Consider the following 19,027-nt stretch of genomic DNA (forward strand, 5'->3'; position numbering starts at 1 on the left):
TTTCAACAGACTCCTCAAACGTTACAAAAATATCATCATCATCCTGCGCCTTTGTTGACAGGTGGTAGCAAATTGGATGTTTTTCATTTGAGCTAACGAATCCAGCCAGTTATTTCATAGGAATATCGTTCTCTAAAATGATTACACATACGTTTTGACGTATTTAATAATCCCGAAAGTGGGATTAGTTGCAGCACTGAGTCGCACAAGTCGCCGTTGAAGAGGTTTGAAAAAACGAGGTAATTTAGTGAAGCTAAATGCTAATGCTACTTTGACACACGGGTTGTTTTAATTGTTTTGATGTAATTATTCCACGTTAAAAGATGTTTCGATCTCACGCGGTTTTGTTCATTCAACAAATTACGAATGACGCCTGTAAGTTTACTGAGTTGTAAAGATTGAGTTTTTCTTAACGGGGTCATCCCAGTCCTAGTGAAACTAAAGAAAACCTGCTGAATGTGTTCATAACTTATAAATAAGGGGGCTGGAGCACTCAGGCGAGTAAGTAGTTATTAGATGCAGACAAAGACTAATCTTTCGACCCCATGTGTGTCTTCGTCAGGTGCATGGTGTCGAAATGTCAGTTTTTATTTGCGTCACACCTGAGTGCTCCAGGTAGCTGTAGAGCACCAGACGCCTAGTGTGGCTTATTCTACTGTTTTTATAACTTTTTATTTCCCAAATAACTGAATTCGTGTAAAACTAACTTAAAGTGAACAATAGAAATTAGACTTGTTTGTAATTCGACAAACGTATTCATTTATAAAACATGTATTAATCAAGCAAGAATTTATTTATTTATTCATACATATCATTATGTTTATGTGGAATATCAATTTTCTTATGTTATGCTAAGCGTTTTCTTTTTAGTGAAAGCAGAACATCAATCACACACACACACACACACACACACACACACACACACACACACACACACACACACACACACACACACAGATATATATATATATAACTTTGTATATATACACACAGTTATAGTGCACATCTTTTGGAAAAGTTGTATAGTAACAATAAATTAAAATACATTTTTGAAAGGATGTCTTGAAAACTTTCCTCCAGTCTTTTTGACTGTTGACTGATCACTCTCGTTACAGATTTAGACCTACATGAATCACCAATGTAGTCACACATACATGTGAATACATAATGCCAGTCTATTCTGCATTAACATGAGGCAGAAGGCTAATTGTCATCCTCTTTCTGTTTAAAATCAAGCTTATTCTTCCTGCTTTTCACAGAGTACATATGTCGTCTGCAGCAGAGACGGTGGAAAATGCCTCTATTATTTCAGAGAGCACAGTGCATGATGGGAACCGTTTGTGGATTGGTAACATCGACCCAAAAATCACAGAGTGAGTAACCAGGTTTTTAACTGCTTTGTTTCTTCATCATCTCATATGTACGATTTTAGGATGATAAAATTCTTATTAAAAATAAAATTGACCAAAAAGCCATGCAGAGTTAAACAGAATTAATATGAAACTGTATTGTTTATTCAACATTTTTATTATAAAACATTGCTGCTAAAAAAACAGGCAGAACATTTGGTGTTGACTTTAGTAGTTGTTGACTCAAGTTCCTCTAATTAGGTTCACATTATGAACCTTTGGCATTGGTTTTTAATTTGCCTGGTTCTACCTCATAGAGAGGCAACATATTGTGCATGCGTATATGATTAATTAACCGTGTGTGTGTGTGTCATTGGCTGAGACAGAGCAGACAGGTCTGGCTGTGTGAAAGAGAGGCAGTGAGGCGAGGAGACCTGCTCTGCTAAGGAGCAGCCATCATTCCTCACTCACCTGCCCTGTTTACTCTCTTTGTGTCAACCTGGAGCTGCTTTTGTGTGTGTGTGTGTGTGTGTGTGTGTGTGTGTGTGTGTGTGTGTGTGTGTGTGTGTGTGTGTGTGTGTGTGTGTGTTTAAATACACCATTGAAGTTTGTGTGGCAGCTTGTTGGGGTGCAGGCTTCGACACATACAAAAGTCTGTGAACATCATTAGCTTGTCTCACTTCATCACAGGCGAGCATCTTTCTGCGTGTGTGCAAGGGTGTGTGAGCTGCTGAGAGTGTGATTGACAAGAATATTCTAATGTATGTTGTGATGGAGCAAAGGTCGTTTTTCAGGGTGAGGAGTGTTTTCTGTGTGCCTGTGGGGGCTGCTGGAGAATGTACGAGCCGCGGTTCTGGTGGGCGTCTAGACAGGCGTTTCCTTCCCCTTCCCCTGCTCTGCTTCTTTTGAAATAGTCCACTACATCACATCATGGAGGGAAAAACAAGAGAAATGCACGTGGCCCCTGTTACTGATTGGGAAGATTAATTAGCTCCAGGACAGAATGCGCAGAACTCTCTGTTCGTCCCGGTGAACTAAACTCAGCGCTGAGGGGAATGTGGACCTGGTTTAAGAAATTCTCAACCACATTTTTCTTTATTCTCTTCAGGCTTTATTGCAGGTAAACATATATATTTTTCTATAAGACAGCATCAAAATATTAAAATCTACTTAGAAACTTACTTATATTTAAAATACATTTTTAGCTGTGCTTTTCCATATTTCTTCTGATCATCTGAGCTTTCAATATACCTTTCAGAATTCCAGAGACTAACAGGTTAAGTGAATTATATGGATTTTTGTTGTAAAAATGATGCATTATCTGGGATTAAACAAATATATAAAAAAGCAATAAAGACTTCAGACCAAAAACCACCATCCTATCACATTTGCAAGATTTTAGAAAAACATAACTTCTTAACCTTTAATGATTTTATGACTTTTAAAAACTTCTGTCTCATTTACAAATCGCTGACAGGCAACACACCGGCACCCCACTGGAATACTTTAAAAGGCAAAAAAGTACCGGAAATACCCAATCGACCTCACAGGGCGATTGCTAGGTTAAATATAGGAAAAGTACATTTCACAGAATACTTTATTAATTAAGGGATGCAGTGAGTGGAATAAGTTACCGGTTAATATAAGAAACAGTCTTCCATACTTTTAAAAGTCAGTTGAAAACATGGCTACTCGGAATTCGTCAGTGCAAACATCAATCATCTGGTTTTATCAATATGTGTTTTTCTTGTCGTTTTATCCTTGTAATCTAATGATTTGCCCCATGTCTGAATTTGATTCTTTGCACGTATGGAAAATATAAGGAGTTATGTTATTTACATATTTTAGCTATCTTTGTTTTTAATTCTTTGTATGTTTTCTTTTTGAATTACCTTGCTTTAAATTGCACTGTCTGTGCCTTATGTACATGGGACTACGGATGGAAACGTACTTTGCTGATTCTGGTATATTTACTTCTTGCACGTTCATTAATATGCATTGTCCCATTCAAATAAATAAATTCAAATTCTAACGTTATCACTCACCCTCAACTCCAAACCCTCACCCAGATCTCGATTTGTCAGATTTTCACAATCATGACTGATCCAAGGACGTCCATGCAAGTTTCAGATCTCAGAACGAACCTGATTTTCCAGATGCATGAAAAAGTTCTGCAATTGTTGCTCTGGTCAAAACTATTGTTGCAAGAAACCAGCTCTTTTTAAATCTTTTACTGTATTGTCAGTCATGTAAATAAAATTCTGTTGGTGTTTAGTCAGTCATGTTTCACTGCACCCTTTCTAGCTGGAAGACGGTGAAGAGTTGCCACTGGGCTCTTTTTTTTGCAGTGATGGTTTCAGAGCCTCAGGTTGCAGAAAACCCTCCTTTTTAAGTTTCTACTTTAAATGTCAGGTCATTATTAGTTTTCAGGGCATCATAAATGTTTTTAAACTTCTATATTTCAGACTCCACCATGCAGAGAAGAAGCAGAGCAGGTGTTACTGGAGCTTTCAGCACATTTTCATGCTTTTCTACTTTTGCCTGCTTGGTAGTAATCCATCACTTTCTTCCTCTGTTTTCCGTCCCTGGCCCTCGTGTTACACATACAGTTGTGGACCTGGTGTTTGTCATGGGTTTTATTAATGAACTCAGCTTGGATGATGACCCCAAGCTGACTCATGCTGCTGCTTGAAAGTGTTCAGAAAAGATGAAGAAACTTCTGGAAGCTGCTTTGCTGGAAAGTTTACATTTATTTATGTGTTTTCCTTTTTAGCCCGTACTGCTTATAACTCCTCCTCTAGAGTTATCTTTTTCTAGACTCGACACACATCACCCCTCTTCCTTCCTTTTTCTTCTTCTTCTTCACTCCGTAGCTCTCCTATCTTTCCCACCTGGCTTCTCACCTTCTTTTCCTTTAGGCTTATCTTCCTCCTCCAACACCTTTCACCTCTCTGTCAACATCCCCTTTCTGAACTTTACTCTCCCTTTGCTTACCCTTCCCTCCCTTTTCCTCTCCTTCCTCCCCCCTTCTCTCCCCCTCTTCCTCCGGTGGATTTTACAGCCCCCAGGAGGAGCGGTCCATTGTGGTTCAGCTTGCTAGCATCCAAAAATGTTCTTGGAGTGTCTGCCGTCTAATCGGTCCCCAAAGAATACTGATAAAAAAAGCTACTACAGCTTTGTATTTGTTGCTTCTCAGGTTAAAATAACTCCAAACACCATATAATTTTTAATTTACTATCATTGTGCTGAATAATAAGTACCAAACTCTTTTTAAAGTTCATTTTTAATCCGTGATCACCAGGAATAATCCGTCTGTGGATTAACTAGTCGCCTACTGAATATCTGACCAGATCGATTTCAGTAGAAGGGTTTTGTTCATCAGCGCTGCAGGATGGACCACCTCCACAGAGGAGGTTTTAGGGTGTTGTCTGGGAAAAGCAAAACTCCTCGCTAGCCTACAGCCCCCAGGGTGTCGTAGAGGGCTGGAAGACCTTAGTACAACCTGTCGCTTTACCCCCTCCCCTTCAGCCGCAGCATCCAGCTGGGAGTCCCTCTCTCACATACACATGAACACACGCCCAGCAGTCACGTCACACACTCACTTTTGCGGTCACACACACACACACACACAAACCACTTAAGGCTGTACGAACAACAGTCGTCTAAACAATAAAGGACTCCAGCTTTGATTCCCCATGAACAGTTATACAAAACACTTGGGGTCAGTCTGAGGCCTCTGCGGTTCCATGGGGTAACACGACTATACATAAGAAGGTCTTTTTGAGTTTATTTAGTTTTTTTTTCAGTCAAACATTTTAATGGAATATTATTTAAATTGTCTCAGTAATGAAAGTTTTGGTAGGTCAAATAAATCTAAACACACACACACACACACACACACACACACACACACACACACACACACACACACACACAGCGGCATGTTAGAATCATTTGATTGACTAATTTAACTACATTGAACTGCTTTTGTAATAATTTAATCTCTTATTCTGGAGTAAAATAAAGAAACAAGCTAAATCATCACATATCTGTGGCATCAAGAAGCAACTTCTGAGTTCAAACTCAGGGATGGAGCACAATGTTTACACCTTAACAGTATCAGGATGTTTTAACTCACGGAGGCCTGCAGGTCTTCTGTTTTATGAGCAGAGCGCTGATAATCCGCTTGTTATGAGCGCTAAACGTTATTTTGCCGCTTCCTTGCGGAGCGGTAGAGAAACACAATTCAAACACGGAACTGAGCAGATTTCTGATGACGTCACACCGGTGCGCGAAGGTGCGGGATCCAACACACAGGAGAGGAGGGAGAGAGGAGGTAAACAGCGAGTTGAGGAACTGAACTGATGTCTTTGAGCTAACGTGTACCCCTCCCCCCACCCCACCCCCCCACGGTTTAGACGCGGCGCTCATGCAGGTGTCTCTTTCCGTTCCGACGCTGCTACACGTAATATTTTTAATTTATTAAGCCTATAATTTATTTTTACTCAGTAACGGATATGACTTAAAATGTAGCAAATTACAATTCTTTTTTAAAAACTTACTCAAGTAAAAGTAAAAGCACAGCTTTTAAAAACGACTTAAAAAGTATAAATTTACAAAAAAGATACTCAATTACAGTAACGTGAGTAAATGTAATTTGTTACTTTCCACCTCTGGGTATGTGTTAGGGATGCACAATATATCGGCATCAATATCGGTATCCGCCGATGTTAGTCATTTTTTAACGTATCGGCCCGATAAATAAAACTGGGCCGATATTAAAAACCGATAGTTTTTCCTTCTTGTTTCCATTTGTTTATCTGTTTCAGAGGGTGAGGGATGTGTGTGTGTTTGTTTAGTCATGTGACAACGATATTAATCACCAGAATCGTAAATGTGTGTGTGGTGTGTGTACATAATAACATAAAGTCAGCTTTAATAATTTTCATTCTATATTAAATCGGCAGCTTCTAGAAGCATTAATGTCAGTATATCTGTATCGGCAAATATCGGGTATCGGCCATAACAGTGATATTAATATCGGATATCGGTATCAGCCCAAATATTTCATATCGGTGCATCACTAGTATCTACAATTACATCATGTTTGCTGCCAGGTGTCTTTTTTCTCTCTGGCGCTACAGCTGAGCTATTTCACCGTACTTTTACTTTCTAATTAATTTAATTAGAGGCTCTTTTGCTTCTGTTCCACAAAAATATATGGAAAATGCTGCTAAATGCATTACCCAGATGGAAAACCTGGAACATAACCGGAGAGAAACATTGTACTGTGAGTATTTGAAGCTCTAAAAATGTTGATCAAGTCATGAAAGAGAAGAATATTGAAATCATGCAGAGTTTGAGTTATTTTTACATTTTTATTTATAAACATTTATTTTGTTCACAAGTGATCATATTTGTTCTTGTGCATATCTCTTAGTGTTGGACATTAAATGTAATAATAATATTTAAAAAGAACAACATAGTAGTTCTGGCCCCTGTAGGAGTTAACTACTTAATGATGCAACTTTATTCTGATTAGTTTAAGGCTGCAGTGAAACATACGATATACCTGTTTGATCAAAAATTTGTAGAAAGAACAAATGCAACGTAAATGCAGTGTTTACTTCCCGTGGGAAAGCTATCAGAACTGGTCAGTTTGAAATAGTCAAAGTCATTTATTGTCATATTCTCCACATGTGCAGGACATACAGAGAAAGGAAATAAATAAAGCTGCTCAGGTGATTACGTTTATCGTCTAGTTTTGATTTTCACCCTGAATAAACTATTGGGATTTGTTTAGTCACCTTCTGCTTCGCAACCATAATTTAACTCTTACTCACACACATCCTGTGACAGATACGACCCAAGTAAAAGTGGCAGAACAAGGGCAAAACACAACTGACGTATGATCTTGATTTGAAAAATGCTATGATCACTATGGTCATCATGTAAAAAGTGTGTTTAAGCTTTTCCTTTGCATATAATGCTCTATGTATTTTTGTGGTGTATTTATTCTTGTAAAAGTTATTTTCTCTGCATAGCTCTGATACCTACTGGCGTAAATATCTACATGTAGTTTCCTTAAAATGTGAACTCAACATAGTCTTTCCCAAATGAATTGTATTTAATAACCACAAGTTTATCTGTTGGCTATAATTGAGTATCTGTAGTTTAAGAGCTAAAAGAAAAGTAATTTTTTTATGGATCATAACCTTTAGTAATGTGGCTGCAGCTGTGTTTTGTAATCTCTGTCGTTTGTTTAACACTTGGTTCCTGACGTAACTGAGTGTTAATACTGGCCACTCAGTTGACTGTTATTGGCCTAAATCACACACAAGTGCAGTCTTAGCTTCCATTTATGAACTTCAGGAACATGCTGATGTAGACGAGCATCAAACTTGAGCCAATAAATACAAATGAATTAAGGAAACAGAACATTTTGGATACCTTTTTTTATCAAATACAAACATTTTCTTTAGCTTTCATCTCTACACTTAAAATAAAAAAAATCAAATGTTTGAAAACATAGATTTGTTGGACAAGTTCAGCAGACTTCTGGCTGTTGACTGAACCTGTGTGCACGTTCTCATAGTGATTCTGAATTTCTGTCTCTTTTCTATACTATCAAAGAAATGACGTGTTTCCATGACTACCCATGGTCAGTGACACACACACACACACACACACACGTAGCCCGTCGGTGGAGGTTGTTTGTGCCGAGCTCGGCTCTCAGAGGGGATTTGAAGCTTCCTCTGTTTTATTCCCTCATTGTCCTGCTACTGTATCCTCAGCATTGTCTCAATAAGAGATTTACTGTCGGTGGCCAGCCACACCAGCTGTTATGAAGGTGTCAAGGAGAGAAAGCTGTTGTTCTCATTAGCTCGACTTGACAGATTCACAAACTGAATGAATCCTTGTGACAGCTTTATAAGATTGTGCTCTAAAAGTGTGTTTCAGTGCTTGATGTTTGTCATTTTTTGGGGAAAATTTTGGACATTTGGGCTGAAATGAAACATATTTGTAGTATTAGTAATAAAGTTTGGGGAAAATGTCTTAAAGAATAAAATAAAAGTCTCTCTGTGGTTTCTTTCACACGATTCTTCTCTTGGCAGGTATCACTTGGTGAAGTTGTTGGAAAAGTTTGGCAAAGTTAAACAGTTTGACTTCCTGTTTCATAAGTCTGGACCTCTGGAGGGGCAACCAAGGGGGTACTGCTTTGTCAACTTCAGTACCAGAGAGGTACACGAACATCCCTTCTATTTACTGTACTTATTTTGCTTTTATCTATTGTGTTGTTTTTGGTTTAGTAGATGGTCTTTAAGTTCGTCAGCACAACAAGACCGTTCATATTAATTCTGACTCACCAACTACCTGTCACATGTCCTTTTAAATGAACTCTAACAGTCAGAAACAAACTTTACGACCCTCCCACCAGCAGTCGGGACCTGGGTTTGTGTCTGACTGACGTGGACCATATTCCAAAACCAGGGCGCTCTCACAGCTTCACAGGTATCGTCGGGCTGTATTTGTTTTGGAGTGTGCCTGCGGATCATGATAAGCATCTAGTTTCACAGCTAGTGTCTATCTGTGGGATATGAAGCCCTCCCAACAGGATTACACAACGGAAGCGAGTGTTTATCTCTCTCTCACACACACACACACACACACACACACACACACACACACACACACACACACACACTTACACGAAGACACAGTTAAATGGAGAAATTCATTATTGTAATTTAGCGCAAAAGCCACTTACACTTCTGATTAGACAAAACTACTTTTCCACACAGAGTTCCACACCAGTTATGGCCCTCTGTGATCAGATTGTCATCTATTATCATCTGTTCCACATCTGAATTGTGAGGACTAATGATTTAATGATGCTGGAGCAATCATCAAGTGATATTTAAGGAATTCATCCCTCCGCTCTCGCCTTCGCTCATCCTAATGCTCTTGCTGTGTTTGTGTGGTTGTCTGCAGGAGGCTGAGAGGGCGATCCAGTGTTTGAATGGGAAATTGGCTTTGTCTAAGAAGCTAGTGGTGCGCTGGGCGCACGCTCAGGTGAGGGTAAGTGTCAGACTCTGCCTCTACACAATCACTGATGATATCCACAAAAAGAGTCGCAAATTAACTGGCATTAAAAGAGGAAACAAATTTAGATTTATTATTCTTGAGTTTTATTTGGAGCAATGATAAATTAGTCTGATCTGTTTTTCTTTTGATATCACTCAGGTTTACAAAGAGATCCATTAACAGCTCTTGCCTGTCTCTTAACAATAGACAACCCACTGACGAAGGGTGAAGGGAAATCCTGCATAGAGACGAATCACGCCCTACAAACACATACGCACAAAGACATGGTAGAGAGGGGTGAAGGTCAATGCTGCTGCCTCTCAGACAACACGCTGTTGGATAAATCTGGGCTCAGTTCACACATCCAGCGGCTAAATCTGTTCGTTCTTTCACACACACACAGGCTCCATCTTCACATCTGTAGACTTGTACACCATTTTAACTTAACCACATTAAACCAGTTGCACTTACATTTGAATGTTTGGAAATCAGTCTCTATGGTTTTGTTTCCTCCAGTTTTTAACGCGATCAGACTTTTAGAAGCTTTACTGTAGAAACAAAGCTCCCTTTGATGTTCACCATCATCAGGTTTCATGTGCTTAATGAAGAAAACATCTGCCTACATTTCTGATTTGCAGTAAAAAAACAAGTGCCCTTGCATCACTCGTGCCACCGTCAGCCGTCACGCAAACAGTGTGTTTATGTCTCTTGCAAAACAACCTTTGGAACCAGAATAAATGGTTTCCGTCTGGAATCGCAAAACACAAAAACAAAATAATGCTGTAATTACAACAATGATGGCATCCTATTTTGTTGTCTAATAAAACAAAACAACTGTTGATGAAGCTTCTTTGTTTAGAGCGAGTCAATTCAACAATGGCGGAAAAATGGAAATGATTGCTGGATGGATCCATTTAATGTTTTTGCAAACATAAAAATAATTTTCTTGTCTTAAAGTGATGATTTACCTGATTTTGAAGTGGGTTTCTGCTAAATTCATGAACAGGTTGTATTAGGGCTGGGCGAAATGGCCTAAAATCAGTATCCTGATATATTGAGAATTTCACCTCTAACGATAAATGGACGATAACTACAGGTACGCGCAGAAACAAAAGTTGTCCACTAGATGGGGCTGTCACATGTATTAGGTTGAGTCACATTTTTACGTGACTGAAGGTGGTACAGCTTCTTAAAGGGACATGAACGTTGCGAACCTACACACATCTTTTCATTTTTTAATTATCAAATTTATTGACATGGGAAACATTATCTTGATAAGAGTCGATACATTTTTTATTTATTGCTCAGCCCTAGGTTATATCTTACCTGCTGTGCAACTCTTTGAACTAGAGATTGACCCAGATGGGTTTTTCTATTGCTGATGCTAAACTGTCTATCATGGTTGGCCGATATGTGCTGCCAATTTTTTGGGTCAGTTTTTATGGCTGACATTGAAATGTTTTCTGCCTAATCTGAAGTTAAAAGGCTAAAATCTCACTAATAATGACAGCTTACGCACATTTCTGAACCTAGGAAGTTTTTGAACACTGATTTTAACAAACCTTAAATCTTAAAGCAACATTAAAGATTTTTCAACACTTTAAACTTGTTTTCAAACTGGTTTCAGTGGTTCTCGAACCAGAACGTTGAGCAGCTTCACATGGGACAGCTCACTGCAGTCTTCTTCTGGCCAGAAACTGCACTAAGAAACTTTGTAGCTTGGTGCACAAGTGAGAGGTGGACCAATGGTCGGGTTAGAGTTTACTGTGTCGGTAGCTCATTTAAAGGCTAGCAGTTAGCATTTTCAGTACACCGATCATAGATAAAAAGCGGAAAAAGAAATTTACTTTATTTATTTTTGCATCATGGCGTAGCCTGGAAATAAAAGTAATAGAGTAATGTCTTTGGAGTGATGCAAAAGAAAGTGCGAACTAGACAAAGAGCTGAAAATGGAGTGAACGTCAGCGCAGCTTACACTCATTGGAGGCTGCGACAGGGTTGTTTACTACTAAGAATGTGTGTTGGTGATATGATACGTATCACGATACAAGGGAGACGATACAATGTATCACGATATATTGTGATACACTCAGTCAGACGTTATTAGCGTCCAAACTGATAATTAACGTGTTTAACATGAGCTATCTGAACCATAATAGAGGGATGTACATTTCAACGGTGGAAACAAAACCCATTGAACACTGCTGCCAACTAGCGATCAGCGTTTGAATTGCACCAAAAGAAAAGAAAATACACAAATGTTTGCATGTAAAGTCTTCCAAAAATTAGATACACAGCTTTTGAATATCGATGTAAAATCACAGGAAAAAATATTATGATATATTGCCATTTCGATATTTTCTTACATCCCTATTTACAACAGTTGTAATTCCACTTTCAACCAGTAGGCGATGAAGTTGAAATCTATTAAAGGTGAAATCTGTAAAACTGGCATCCTGTGGTCAAATGTGGATACTGCAGTTATTATTATTATAATTTTTTTTGCAAAAATACACTCACTCCCGTTCGTTGAGTACCATGGCTGTTGTCCGTTACTGATCAGCACCATGATATTCTATATTACAAACAGATGAGTCATACACAGTAAATTGATAAATAGATAAATACATTGTCATATGATGTTAGCACTCTTGGATGTTTTACGGTAGGGAGCACTTACTGCACTTATTACAGTAGTATGCCTCCAGCTTATAAGGAGGGTTGTTTGCTGTCTTGCTGTTATAGTTCTGAATGACACATTAAAGGAGGTAGCTTGAGATATTTTTAGCTTATAATTCACCGTTCGCATTGTTAGCTCAACATTAGCATCTAACCTTCTTTGCCCAATATTGGAGGAAAACAAAAAGATGCCGTGGCTTCTTGGGGCACAAGAAATAAGTTCTGGGTTGCTCCTCTTTACTGGCTTTGGTTCTTTAAACAATTCTGGTGCTTTTTGTCTGCTGGTTTTTAATTAAAAATGCTGGCGCTGCAGCGTTAGCTCACGGCAGATCAGACAACCTCACAAACTCCGTTAAACAGTAAATACGTCCTGCTTTTGTTTTGTTTTCAACCGGAGAAAAACTGACAACCCCCCAGCTGGCTGAGAATGAAATATGTTTCAGTATAACCTTCCTTCCAACTTGATTGAGACATTAAACTGTTAAGTGATTATTTCACAGCAGAATTATTGCAGATTGCACCTTCTGTCAATTAATATTGGCCGATCAATATCAGTCTGTCCCTATAACCTTTGTTTGTAGAAACAAAGTATGATCTTCCGGTACTTTCTGTTATAATTAACTATATCATACTGGATTAAGGATTAAGAATGGGAGTGTAATGATTTATGAATTACTTCTTTAAACTGAGGTTGCTCAGAGTGATCAACAGCAGATGAGATTTTATTTATTCTTAATAACCTTTCCATAGAAACACTGTAAATCATCTGAACTGTGACTTTAAATGCAAGCTCACGTCGTAAAAAATGATATTGGGTAAAAATCTTTCTTCATGCTTTTATTTGCGCGTTTTACTGTTGTGTACAAAAGGAAATGAGCAAATATTTCACTCACTAACTTTTCTTTATGTTACAAAATGATGCTCAATATTAGTGTCCAGTCCGGTTCAGACTATTGGCAAGACTTTATACAAACATTATTGGTCATAATGAAATGATTAAAGCTTAAACCGCTTCGTTTGCCATCACCGCACCCAGCTCTACCCCAGTGGTGGAGGAATCCATCCATCCATCCATTTTCAATGGGCAATCAGGCGGGCTACACCCTGGCACCCTGGACAGAGAGCCAGTCCATCGCAGGGCAACACAGACACACAGGACAAACAATCATGCACACACTCACACCTAAGAACAATTTAGACAGACCAATCAACCTAACAGTCATGTTTTTGGACTGTGGGAGGAAGCCGGAGTACCCGGAGAGAACCCACGCATGCACAGGGAGAACATGCAGACTCCATGCAGAAAGATCCAAGGCTGGGAAGCGAACCCAGGACCTTCTTGCTGCAAGGCAACAGCTCTAACCACTGCGCAGCCTGGTGGAGGAATCTCACAGAAAATGTTTCAACTCCGATTATAGTGCAAGGTGTTAGCTCCAGATGATCCACAACCACCCTGATGATAGTGTTTGGTCAGATACGAAACCACACTAGAGCTTAAGCCTCGTTCCTGAGAGCCATCCTGAGACTTCTTATTTTTGAGATGACTCAAGTGGTCCAGCTCGTCAATCACCAGTGTTCCCTGTGTAATCTCAGAGAGACTCAAGCCATTTTTCACCAGTAAACTGGGAAGGATCTTATAGGCCAGGAGTAGCCAACCTGGTCCTGGAGAGCTGCCTTCCAGCATGTTTTAGTTGTTTTCCTGCATTAGCACAGTCGATTCACCTGTTCAGAAGGTCATCCGACTCAGCAGAAGTCTGTTAATCATCTACTGATTAAAACCAGGTGTGTTGAAGCAGAATAACCTCTTAAACATGCTTGACAGCAGCTCTCTAGGACCAGAGTTGCCTACCCTTGTTATTGGGCATTCTAGAATAGAATAGAATAAAATAGAATAGAGTAGACTTTATTAATCCCACAGTCAGGAAGTTCACTCATTACAGCAGCACATACACTTAGAGAAAATGAAGAAGGAAATAATAACATGATAACAGGTAAACACTCAAAGGCAGTAAGCTATTATTGTAACCTTCAACCACTAAAAACAACAAATCAAAAGGAAACTTAGGTTTCCAGAACTATGCAGCACAAAGGACACAGCCATACTAATGTAGCCTACATTCAAATAGCACAAGTATTGAACACATACTGAATATCACATTGCACTGATGTTATTGTGTAATGAGTTAATGCCAGTACCAGTTAAACAGAGTTATACACACTCACTCAGTTTCATGCTCATTTATGTGATTTATATCATGTTAAATTAACTCTACACTTGTTTAAATTGGACCTACACCCCTAAATTAATGCTTTTAAATTTGCTGCATATAATCATGTGCCACGTACACACTAGCATCGACTCCACTCCGCTCCGCCCGCCCCAGGCTTGGCTGCGTTCGTTCCACACTGCCTTAGGAATGCGGACGTGATTAAGCACATGGGCGGTCTGTGGCCTGTGATGTCATGAGCACATCTCGGAGCACGTGGGCGGGGCAAAATAGTGCTGAGAAGTCTGCAGTGTCTCCATTGTTGAACAAAAGCGGTCTGAGGAGTCTTGCTTTTGGAGACTATGACTCTGATATTTCATCCTGCTTTGCTGTGTCTGCCAGCACTGTGTGTGTGTGCGTGCGTGCCTGCCTGCCTCCTCACAGCAGTGAGGGACAGAGCAATACAGCTTCAGTCGGAGGCTTGTTAACTCCACAGCATCCAGAATGATAATGAATCATGCATGCAGGATGCTCCCGTGGGTTCATTCTATCTGCTAATTGGAGGCTCCCCCTAATGATAGGTGTGCTTTTGAGCCAGTCAATCAGTCAGCAGTGGGTGTGTCGGCCATGTTCGGCTCCTGGCTGACCTCCTTGAGAAGAGGGCTGAAAAGAAGTCAGGTTGTGCTTGGGAAAAATCAAGGCTACCTAAAAAGAACACTCCCCGACTTATCCAGGAGGAGTGGAGCTGATGCTAGTGTGTAAGGACCAGAAGTGCCTATATTTAGCACTTCTGGTTAATTTAATTTATTAGCAAAAATCTTACAATTCAGAAGATCAGCTTAAAACTTACCTGCTTTCTGTTAATTCTTATTTCAAAATATATAATCAAACAATTGGAAAAAAAAAATAAAAATTTGATTTTTACAGGTAAAGTTGATTTATTATTATTATTATTATTATTATTATTATTATTATTACTACTACTATTATTATTATTATTATTATTATTATTATTATTATTATTATTAGTCAAACATAGAAATGATAAATGGCCTGTATTGTATAGCACCTTCTTAGGGTTACCCTCCAAGGCGCTTCACAACACACAACTCGCGTGCCCAAACAAACACATTAAGCGGCGTTTCAGCATTTGATAAAGCCGCCATTTTATGGGTCTCCATTCACCCCCAGTGCATTCATTTCTACTGAGGAAGGTGCATACCCAACCAAAAAAGACATTTTATCAAGCTTCTTCACAAAATGAGACACAAGGTATGGCATGATAATTAAATTATAAATATAATTAAGCAAAATAAATAAAGTTGGAGAATGAGGAGACTCGTTCAATGGCGATGCTGTTACACTCTCCAGCGCCCAATAGGGCATCTATGTATTCATGTATATGATGTCTACCTGATACTGCCATAAAGCAACACGCAGTCAAAAACATGTTTTACATGAGAGGATGCATTGTTGGGCCAAATATCTGAGTATCAGATGTGTTTAAGTTATTAAGGCATTTATTCAGAATCCCTTCCCTTTAGTTCTGATGCGATCTTTGAAATGTGCACCACAGTAACATTGCCAACTAAAATCCAGAGATTGATTCAGAAATCTGTAAACCTTTAGTGTTTTCTTTCCCGTCGCACACATTGTTTACAGTTTCTGTTTGGTCTCCAGCTCCATGCCTGTAGAAATAGGTGGATGGGAAGGGTCCTGGCTGGTGGGAAGGTCATTGTTTTACACACACATGTCATTAATGCCATTAGACCACATATGAAACATTTGCTTAATTCCATTTCATGCAACTTCATTTGGTTTGATACTTTGAACAACACTCCCAAGAGTTTTGTGTTTCATTTTGTTTAGTTTTGTTTCTTTCTCCTGTCTGTTTTCTTTCCCCAGGTAACGAGAGCTCTGTGTTGCTGTGGGGATGTTTGGAAGGTGGTTTTGAGAGGAATGAGTGCAGATGTTGATTGTTGCTCATCAGCTGGTCCCGCTTTGTGCTCCTCCCCATCTTCCCATCCATCGTCTTTTAGGGTTCAGCACACAAACGACATCAACACCGTGTTCATATTTGTGGAAATGAGCTATGATGCACTCTGTATTTATCATTGTGTCAGAAAGCTTCCAATAATATTTCCGTCATCAGTTTGTTCCAGCGTGTAAAGAACACAGACGGTATTTTACCGACTGTTTGGTTTTGTTACGTGTGTTTCATAACTGTCTCTGATTCTTCTTGTCTCTTTATTTTGTCTTTTCCCATCTACGTCTTTGGTTGGTTTCCACCTCGTGTTGTTTGTTGTTTACAGAGGTTTGAAGGTTTCCGTAACGACAAGACAATGCCTTCCAGCCTGGAACCGTCCTGCAGCGGATCACCGGAGGCGGGGTCCTTAGCTACCAGCCATCTCAGGTTGGCCTCTCTCTCTCTCTCTCTCTCTCTCTCTCTCTCTCTCTCTCTCTCTCTCTCTCTCTCTCTCTCGCTCTCGCTCTCGCTCTCGCTCTCTCTCTCTCTCTCTCGCTCGCTCGCTCACTCACTCACTCACAGACACACACACACACACACAAATCACATGGGTTTAACCCCGCTCACTTTTAATCTTTAAAACAACAGAAAAACAACTATCCGTGTATCCACTCTGCATCCTAACAACTAAGTCACTCCAGCTGAGAATAAATGTGTGTTTTTTGCCTAGATTCAGATTGTTTCCCCTTTTCTTTGTTGTGTTCTGCTGGATGAATTTTTTTGGACCTGCTTCAGGTGGCGTGCTTCTCTAATTTGCTCAAAAGAAGTCAGCGGTTTGTGTTTGTTTAACAAATAATACTTAGTGTAATTGTGAGGTTCAGGTTTGCCATTCTGAGGGTCACACCAGCATCTGTTTCTTGCTCTAAATACGTTCACTGACATTTTTGGGTAGTTCAAGTTTTGTTTTTACTTTTCAGTAAAAGGCTCAATTTATGTGTCCGTTTGATTGGTCGGAAGTGAACTTCCTCTGATTTAATCATCATAGATGTTTTTGAGGCGACACCGCTGTAACATGTTGACATTTGAGTCCTTTAAAGGTGTGGTTCATTTAATGGGGCAATGGTGGCACAGGAGTTAAGTGCTCGCCCCGTAATTGGAAGGTTGCAGGTTCGAGCCCTGCTCAGTTTGTTGCTGTCGTTGTGTCCTTAGGAAAGACACTGTGTTGTAAAGCGCCTTGGGGGTTCCAGGACTCTAGACGGCGCTTTGCCAAAATACAGGCCAGGCCATTTAATCAATACATTTGCAGTGGTCTCTATAGTAAGAATGAATGCCTTGAAAGTCGTTCTCTGGGTACAGAAAGCCCTGGTGCAACAGTTTAAAGTTCTAGAATATTGCCAGCTCCAAGGACAGTTTCAGACGGCAGGATTTGGAGTCTTATTTCCTGATATTTGGACATCTCTGATTGGCTAACAGCAACACGGCTCTACTACTGACTCCTTTTACTTTGCAACGTTGCTGTTAATACAAACTGGAGAAGTTCTGCTGTGTGGTGGTGTTGCTAATACTAAAGTTTAGCTTCTGGTAGCCGAGACGTTCTCTGCTATTTCCTGGACGCTAAACCAACAACAGCCTTCCCCGTCACAAGTCATGAATTTTAAATGACGGTGTGACATAGATCTGTCGGGATTTTCAAATCCTAGAGTTTCTCTGTCTATTTTCTATCAGAAGCTAATGCAGGAGATAGGTGTAGGAGACTATTTTCGTGTTCAGCACACATGAAAAACTCAAAGTGACTGATTATAATCAGAAATAATCATTCAAATTTTGTTTTTCAGTGAACCACACCTTTAAAAGCATCTGAGCCAATTTTGTTTTTCATTTAAAGTAGCTTGTGTGAAGTTGTGCAGGTGGAATTAGAGCTTCAGAAGCACCTGGGTGTAGATCAGAGCAAATCTGTAGTTGTTTCGTTAAACCACTTTACAGCCAGGTGGAGCTCAGTGTGTGGAGTCATCTGTCCTTGTTTTCTCTGTTGAAATTCCTCTCACTCCCATTTCTTCCACTTTCCCCTCTTACAACCTCTACAATTTTTCCTACAATTTTCCCTCTTTCTCATCTTGAAGCTCTGAGTCCTGCTTCAGTTTTCCATCCATTCTTTCAGTTATGAGTGATGATACCCCACCCCCTCTCTAGTCTCCCTTCCTCCCCCTCACAGTTAACGTCTCCCCTCTTTGCCCTTTTCTCCCTCTCCTCCAGTACAAGCGCCAAGATCCGAGCCATCGAGGCCAAGCTCCAGATGATGGAGGAGAACCCAGATGAGAGCTACTCGGGCCCGTCGGCCTATGTTTACAACAAACCGCCTGAGAAGAAGCGCTGGGAGCCCTACTCCAAATCACACCACAGTAACCAGAGCAGGCCCTTCCGCAGGTTTAGGAGATGACCCATCCTGGAGCTCTACCCCCTCCTTCTGCCCCCACCTCCTCACAGATGGGCTCTAACTCTAGGTTAAACTCATGACATGTAGAAGATGTTGACATTTGAAGCAGGTGGACCCAAAGCCACATTTATTTAAATGATTCCGACCTGCAGGGAGAGTTCCTTCACCTTTGGTAATTGTGCAGGTTGTTCCTGAAGTTGTTCTGGAATTGAAATGTTTTGTTTTTTTACTGTTGTTTTTGACAAACCTGCTTCATTTTCAGATTATGTTTTTAAATGAATAAATATCTGTGGGTTATTTTCTTCTC

The 19,027-nt window shown here is 39.8% G+C and overlaps 1 protein-coding gene across 3 annotated transcripts; it reads left to right on the forward strand.

Moving 5' to 3' along the window:
* Positions 1 to 11: 11 nt before the first annotated feature.
* rbm18 (RNA binding motif protein 18) lies at positions 12 to 19,017 on the forward strand. 3 transcript variants are annotated; one of them, XM_070552291.1, is made up of 6 exons: positions 23 to 239; positions 1,260 to 1,373; positions 8,465 to 8,591; positions 9,342 to 9,428; positions 16,633 to 16,733; positions 18,540 to 19,017. In XM_070552291.1, exons 2-6 carry the CDS (start codon positions 1,267 to 1,269, stop codon positions 18,721 to 18,723), a joined length of 606 nt encoding a protein of 201 aa, XP_070408392.1. In that variant the 5' UTR covers positions 23 to 239; positions 1,260 to 1,266; the 3' UTR covers positions 18,724 to 19,017. The 3 variants fall into 3 exon arrangements, with proteins under 3 accessions (XP_070408394.1, XP_070408392.1, XP_070408393.1); XM_070552292.1 differs by having other exon boundaries at positions 24 to 239; positions 9,342 to 9,422; XM_070552293.1 differs by lacking the exons at positions 16,633 to 16,733; positions 18,540 to 19,017 and adding an exon at positions 16,226 to 16,626 and having other exon boundaries at positions 12 to 239.
* Positions 19,018 to 19,027: the final 10 nt, after the last annotated feature.

Source organism: Nothobranchius furzeri, chromosome 6 (assembly GCF_043380555.1).
Source record: "Nothobranchius furzeri strain GRZ-AD chromosome 6, NfurGRZ-RIMD1, whole genome shotgun sequence".
In the NCBI taxonomy this organism is placed as follows: Eukaryota; Metazoa; Chordata; class Actinopteri; order Cyprinodontiformes; family Nothobranchiidae; genus Nothobranchius; species Nothobranchius furzeri.

What these genes read in the sequence shown, in the direction of transcription:
- rbm18 (XM_070552291.1), top strand. Translation starts at nt 1,267, where the DNA reads ATGTCGTCTGCAGCAGAGACGGTGGAAAATGCCTCTATTATTTCAGAG. An exon ending in TCAACTTCAGTACCAGAGAG is followed by an intron (nt 8,592 to 9,341) that starts GTACACGAACAT and finishes GGTTGTCTGCAG; the next exon opens with GAGGCTGAGAGGGCGATCCA. An exon ending in GGGCGCACGCTCAGGTGAGG is followed by an intron (nt 9,429 to 16,632) that starts GTAAGTGTCAGA and finishes TGTTGTTTACAG; the next exon opens with AGGTTTGAAGGTTTCCGTAA.